This window comes from Oncorhynchus mykiss, chromosome 25 (assembly GCF_057628025.1).
Source record: "Oncorhynchus mykiss isolate SJ-2025 chromosome 25, ASM5762802v1, whole genome shotgun sequence".
NCBI classification, from domain to species: domain Eukaryota; kingdom Metazoa; phylum Chordata; class Actinopteri; order Salmoniformes; family Salmonidae; genus Oncorhynchus; species Oncorhynchus mykiss.
This window is the reverse complement of record NC_143046.1, coordinates 2985902-2992500: the sequence shown is the minus strand read 5'-3', so window position 1 is coordinate 2992500 and position 6599 is coordinate 2985902. Positions and strand designations below refer to the sequence as shown.

General features: G+C 52.7%; 1 protein-coding gene across 1 annotated transcript in view; it reads right to left on the bottom strand.

The window, feature by feature from the left end:
- The window catches only part of LOC110526785 (protein FAM193B), a 37742-nt gene extending 32070 nt beyond the window's left edge, over window positions 1-5672 (bottom strand). The window contains exons 1-2 of the mRNA XM_090221233.1: window positions 5360-5672; window positions 3529-3807 (exon numbers count right to left, since the gene is read on the bottom strand). Of these exons, the coding sequence (XP_090077359.1) occupies window positions 3529-3807; window positions 5360-5506 (426 nt within the window). The 5' untranslated portion in view covers window positions 5507-5672. The remainder of the gene's footprint in view (window positions 1-3528; window positions 3808-5359) is intronic.
- Window positions 5673-6599: the final 927 nt, after the last annotated feature.

Genomic DNA, 6599 nt, shown 5'->3' with positions numbered 1-6599 from the left:
TGCTTTACCAGCCTCCACTCTTCTGGGAAGGTTTTCCACTAGATGTTGGAACATTGCTGCTCTAACAGCCTCCACTCTTCTGGGAAGGCTTTCCACTAGATGTTGGAACATTGCTGCTATAACAGCCTCCACTCTCCTGGGAAGGTTTTCCATTAGATGTTGGAACATTGCTGCTATAACAGCCTCCACTCTCCTGGGAAGGTTTTCCATTAGATGTTGGAACATTGCTGCTATAACAGCCTCCACTCTTCTGGGAAGGCTTTCCACTAGATGTTGGAACATTGCTGCTATAACAGCCTCCACTCTCCTGGGAAGACTTTCCACTAGATGTAGGAACATTTCTGTGGGGACTTACTTCCATTCAGCCACAAGAGCATTAGTGAGGTCGGGCACTGATGTTAGGCGATTAGGCCTGGCTCTCAGTCGGCGCTCCAATTCATCCCAAAGCTTTTTGATGGGGTTGAGGTCAGGGTTCTGTGCAGGCCAGTCAAGTTCTTCCACACCGATCTCGACAAACCATTTTCTGTATGGACCTCGCTTTGTGCACGGGGCATTGTCATGCTGAAACAGGAAAGGGCCTGACCCCCAATTGGTGGAGGGATTCATCACTCCAGAGAACACCTTTCCACTGCTCCAGAGTCCAATGGCGGCAAGCTTTACACCACTCCAGCTGACGCTTGGCGTTGTGCATGGTGGTGATCTTTGTGTGCTGCCAACCAACAGTTCTTGTGCTGACGTTGCTTCCAGAGGCCGTTTGGAACTCGGTAGTGAGGGTTGCTTCCAGAGGCCGTTTGGAACTCGGTAGTGAGGGTTGCTTCCAGAGGCCGTTTGGAACTCGGTAGTGAGGGTTCCTTCCAGAGGCCGTTTGGAACTCGGTAGTGAGGGTTGCTTCCAGAGGCCGTTTGGAACTCGGTAGTAAGGGTTGCTTCCAGAGGCCGTTTGGAACTCGGTAGTAAGGGTTGCTTCCAGAGGCCGTTTGGAACTCGGTAGTGAGGGTTGCAACCCGAGAACAGATGATTTTTAATGCGCTACAGCACATTCAGCACATGTGCATTGCATTTACATACGTAAAGTGTTTATGTAAAAACGCCTCTAAGACAGAAAGTATATTTTCTCAAGAATCCACATGAATAACACTACCTCAGTGCCTCAGTGCTTGTGAAGAGAGAAGCACAAGTCTGACAGAGAACAAACAGCTTCCAAAGAGACAGGATTCTTAGATGTGGTATTCATTTAGCCATGCAGAATGGAGCACTGTAACACCACAAACAGCCACAGGATAGCAGTACTGACACTGCCTGTATCCATCCACAGTACCGACACTTACCGGTGCAGGTGTCTCCTGGGCACTCAGTCTCTCCTCCTCCTCCTCCCTCTCTTACCGGTGCAGGCGTCTCCTGGGCACTCAGTCTCTCCTCCTCCTCCTCCCTCTCTTACCGGTGCAGGCGTCTCCTGGGCACTCAGTCTCTCCTCCTCCTCCTCTCCCTCCCTCCCTCTCTTACCGGTGCAGGCGTCTCCTGGGCACTCAGTCTCTCCTCCTCCTCCTCCCTCTCTTACCGGTGCAGGCGTCTCCTGGGCACTCAGTCTCTCCTCCTCCTCCTCCCTCTCTTACCGGTGCAGGCGTCTCCTGGGCACTCAGTCTCTCCTCCTCCTCCTCTCCCTCCCTCCCTCTCTTACCGGTGCAGGCGTCTCCTGGGCACTCAGTCTCTCCTCCTCCTCCTCCCTCTCTTACCGGTGCAGGTGTCTCCTGGGCACTCAGTCTCTTCTTCTTCTTCTCCTCCTCTCCCTCCCTCCCTCCCTCTCTCTCTTACCAGTGCAGGTGTCTCCTGGGCACTCCGTCTCTCCTCCTCCTTCCCCCTCTCCCTCCCTCTCTTACCGGTGCAGCCGTTTCCTCTGCACTCAGTCTCACCTCCTCCTCTCCATCCCCCTCTTACCGGTGCAGCCGTGTCCTGTGCACTCAGTCTCTCCTCCTCCTCCTCCCTTCCTCCTCCTCCTCTCCATCCCCCTCTTACCGGTGCAGCCGTGTCCTGTGCGCTCTGTCTCTCCTCCTCCTCCTCCCTACCTCCTCCTCCTCCTCCTCTCCATCCCCTTCTTACCGGTGCAGCCGTGTCCTGTGCACTCAGTCTCTCCTCCTCCCTCTCTTACTGGTGCAGGTGTCTCCTGGGCACTCCCGTCTCTCCTCCTCCTCCCACCGGTGCAGGTGTCTCCTGGGCACTCCCGTCTCTCCTTCTCCCTTCCTCCTCCTTCCTTCCTCCTCCTCCTCCTCTCCATCCCTCTCTTACCGGTGCAGGTATCTCCTGGGCACTCCCGTCTCTCCTCCTCCTCCTCTCCCTCCCTCCCTCTCTTACTGGTGCAGGTGTCTCCTGGGCACTCAGTCTCTCCTCCTCCTCCTCTCCCTCCCTCTCTTACCGGTGCAGCCGTTTCCTGTGCACTCCCGTCTCTCCTTCTCCCTTCCTCCTCCTTCCTTCCTCCTCCTCTCCATCCCCCTCTTACCGGTGCAGGTGTCTCCTGGGCACTCCCGTCTCTCCTCCTCCTCCCCCTCCCACCGGTGCAGGTGTCTCCTGGGCACTCCCGTCTCTCCTCCCCCTCCCACCGGTGCAGGTGTCTCCTGGGCACTCCCGTCTCTCCTCCTCCTCTCCATCCCCCTCTTACCGGTGCAGGTGTCTCCTGGGCACTCCCGTCTCTCCTCCTCCTCTCCATCCCCCTCTTACCGGTGCAGGTGTCTCCTGGGCACTCCCGTCTCTCCTCCTCCTCCCACCGGTGCAGGTGTCTCCTGGGCACTCCCGTCTCTCCTTCTCCCTTCCTCCTCCTTCCTTCCTCCCTCTCTTACCGGTGCAGGTGTCTCCTGGGCACTCCCGTCTCTCCTCCTCCTCCCCCTCCCACCGGTGCAGGTGTCTCCTGGGCACTCCCGTCTCTCCCCCTCCTCCTCTCCATCCCCCTCTTACCGGTGCAGCCGTTTCCTGTACGCTCCGTCTCTCCTCCTCCTCCTCCCTACCTCCTCCTCCTCTCCATCCTCCTCTTACCGGTGCAGCCGTGTCCTGTGCGCTCCGTCTCTCCTCCTCCCTACCTCTTCCTCCTCCTCTCCATCCCCCTCTTACCGGTGCAGCCGTTTCCTGTGCGCTCCGTCTCTCCTCCCTACCTCTTCCTCCTCCTCTCCATCCTCCTCTTACCGGTGCAGCCGTGTCCTGTGCGCTCCGTCTCTCCTCCTCCCTACCTCTTCCTCCTCCTCTCCATCCCCCTCTTACCGGTGCAGCCGTTTCCTGTGCGCTCCGTCTCTCCTCCCTACCTCTTCCTCCTCCTCTCCATCCCCCTCTTACCGGTGCAGCCGTGTCCTGTGCGCTCCGTCTCTCCTCCTCCTCCCTACCTCTTCCTCCTCCTCTCAATCCCCCTATTACCGGTGCAGCCATTCCCTGTGCGCTCCGTCTCTCCTCCTCCTCTCCATCCCCCTCTTACCGGTGCAGCCGTTTCCTGTGCGCTCCGTCTCTCCTCCTCCTCCCTTCCTCCTCCTCCTCTCCATCCCCCTCTTACCGGTGCAGCCGTGTCCTGTGCGCTCCGTCTCTCCTCCTCCTCAACGCTCTTCCGACAGCTCTGGCAGATCCAGAGCGGCACCTCTCCCAGTAGAGACTGGCTCAGCGAAGGCACGGTGTCGGACAGCTTCTGGCCGGGCACCTCTCTGAGCAGGGCCTGGGACAGGGCTGGGACAGCGTCGACTAGCTTCGCCCCGTGGCCCCCAGGCAGACCGTTGGCAGAGCTCGCCCCCCAGTCCTTAAACTCACGGTGACACAGGAGGCAGCAGGTGTGCATTGGCTGGGGGAGAGCGACAGAGAGGTGAGCCAGTGACATTAGGAATGCAGTGGTGAGGAGAGAGAGGTCAAGGTGAAGGTGAAGGACAGGTGGAAGATGGGAGGAGAAGAGAGGAGGATGGGGAGGAGAAGAGATGAGAAGAAGAGAGGAGGAGGATGGGGAGGAGAAGAGAGGAGGAGGAGAAAAACTAGGAGAATAGAGAAAAGGGGAGGATGGAAGAGGATTGGAGGAGAGCAGAGAGGAGGATGTTTTAGGTCAAGATCAGGGGTGGAGGAGAAAATGGGGTCTGAGGAGAGGTGGATGTTAGTGAGATTGACATGGAGCATGATTGAAGTTGTCCTCTGGACACTGATCTAAGGTCAGGTTTTTAACACAGAGATTAGAATTTCACGAGTAAGATCTGACCATGTTGACAATGATCACAACAATATTTGTATTGCAAAGAGGAAGTAAAAGTTGCCCGTGGAGCCAGCTTGGCACATGTAGTGGTTTCTTAGAACAAACAGTGGCTAAAATGTAGTGATTTCATGTGTCCCATGTCCACACTAGCTAGTGGTCTGCTGGTACAGTGAGCTTCGTTTACTACCACAATACCCCATTCACCTACAAGGCCGTCCATGTAATGTTTCGGTAAAAACTTCGAGGCGTGCACATATATTCCATATATAGACACTTGAGATGTGCAGCGAAAATGCTAACTTAACTAAAGCAAAGCCATGCAATGGTGCTAGTCAAACGTTAACACTATTTACAGCTAAAGTTAGTCAGAAGACTACATCCTCGGGGATGTGGTTTGTTAGTCAACGATCTAGCACGTGTAGTTACAGCACCGGCGCATAGTATATACGGTGTACTAGCTGCCATAGCATGTCAGTAAACTTTCCATATGGGGCGGCAGGGTAGCCTAGTGGTTACACCGGAAGGTTGCAAGTTCAAATCCCCGAGCTGACAAGGTACAAATCTGTCTTTCTGCCCCTGAACAGGCAGTTAACCCACTGTTCCTAGGCCATCATTGAAAATAAAATTTTGATCTTAACTGACTTGCCTAGTAAAATAAAGGTAACAAAATATCACCGTGAGCCTAGGAGCTAACAAACTAGATACAATTTTAACAGCAACATTTTACCTTGGCAGACGCCAATGTCAATCTTGCGGATGACACTAACTAACCATACCATTAAAATGCAGACTGGTATATCTTTAACTAACTAGCCTAGTTGACTAAAACTAATGTGAATGTGTGTATTTGATGGCTTGCACAATTTACAACGCTGGCTAAGTTGTAATGGTTTATTAAAGCGAGTGGAGCGGACTATTACTCCGCCTCGACCAGATTTGTAAATGAACAACAACAACAAAAAATACACAAAAAATACAATCCCTGGAGCACTAGTTAGTTATGCAACTTAGCTAGAATCACCAATCAACCACCCAAACACAGAAGGAATTAACGTTAGCAGAAATACAAGGAATGGCCCTAAATGATTAGTAGGTTAGTTACCCTCTTTAGTTAGCCCACTAATTATTTGTATTTATTGCGGTTAGCTAACGTTACCTGGTTCGCCCTGGCCGCCAGTCTATCCAGCCCTGCATCCCCGCCAGCTGCATCTCCGGGAGAGACGGGGCTCTTCGATATGCTCTGTTGTCCGGACACCAGCTCCTTGCTCCCGACTCCTTGTTGTTTGCTTTTCTTCCTCGCCATCACGCAGATCTCGGATATATCCTTTGGTCAAGGTAGCACTAGTTTAGAGGTGTTAAAAAGCACGGTTTCGATTTGTTCTAGGATCACAAATGGTCACCCTATCTTCTCCAGTCAAGACAACAGTCAATATGGCGGAGCGCTGCCACACTCTGGGGGTTCATAGGTCAAAGATAGTGCTGGCAAAATGGCTTCACCGTGATGAAGCTAAGCAGTCGCCATGTTGAGTGAGGGCAACCGTTCCAAGGTAAATCACACAGCATAACGTTTTGTAAAAAAGTAAATAAAATAAACATCTCTGATTTACAGGCTACAAATTGGTGCATTTCACATCTTGCATTTATTGGCATTATTAATATTATATATATTATATAATGATAATAGTCTATCTATGACTGGCTACCACACCATTCAACATCATGCTATTACACACAGCAGCGTGTTACTACACACAGCGTGGTGTTATTACACACAGCGTGGTGGTATTACACACAGCGTGGTGGTATTACACACAGCGTGGTGTTATTACACACAGCGTGGTGGTATTACACACAGCGTGGTGTTATTACACACAGCGTGGTGGTATTACACACAGCAGCGTGTTACTACACACAGCGTGGTGTTATTACACACAGCGTGGTGGTATTACACACAGCGTGGTGGTATTACACACAGCGTGGTGTTATTACACACAGCAGCGTGTTACTACACACAGCGTGGTGTTATTACACACAGCGTGGTGTTATTACACACAGCGTGGTGGTATTACACACAGCGTGGTGGTATTACACACAGCGTGGTGGTATTACACACAGCGTGGTGTTATTACACACAGCGTGGTGGTATTACACACAGCAGCGTGTTACTACACACAGCGTGGTGTTATTACACACAGCGTGGTGGTATTACACACAGCGTGGTGGTATTACACACAGCGTGGTGGTATTACACACAGCGTGGTGGTATTACACACAGCGTGGTGGTATTACACACAGCAGCGTGTTACTACACACAGCGTGGTGTTATTACACACAGCGTGGTGGTATTACACACAGCGTGGTGGTATTACACACAGCGTGGTGTTATTACACACAGC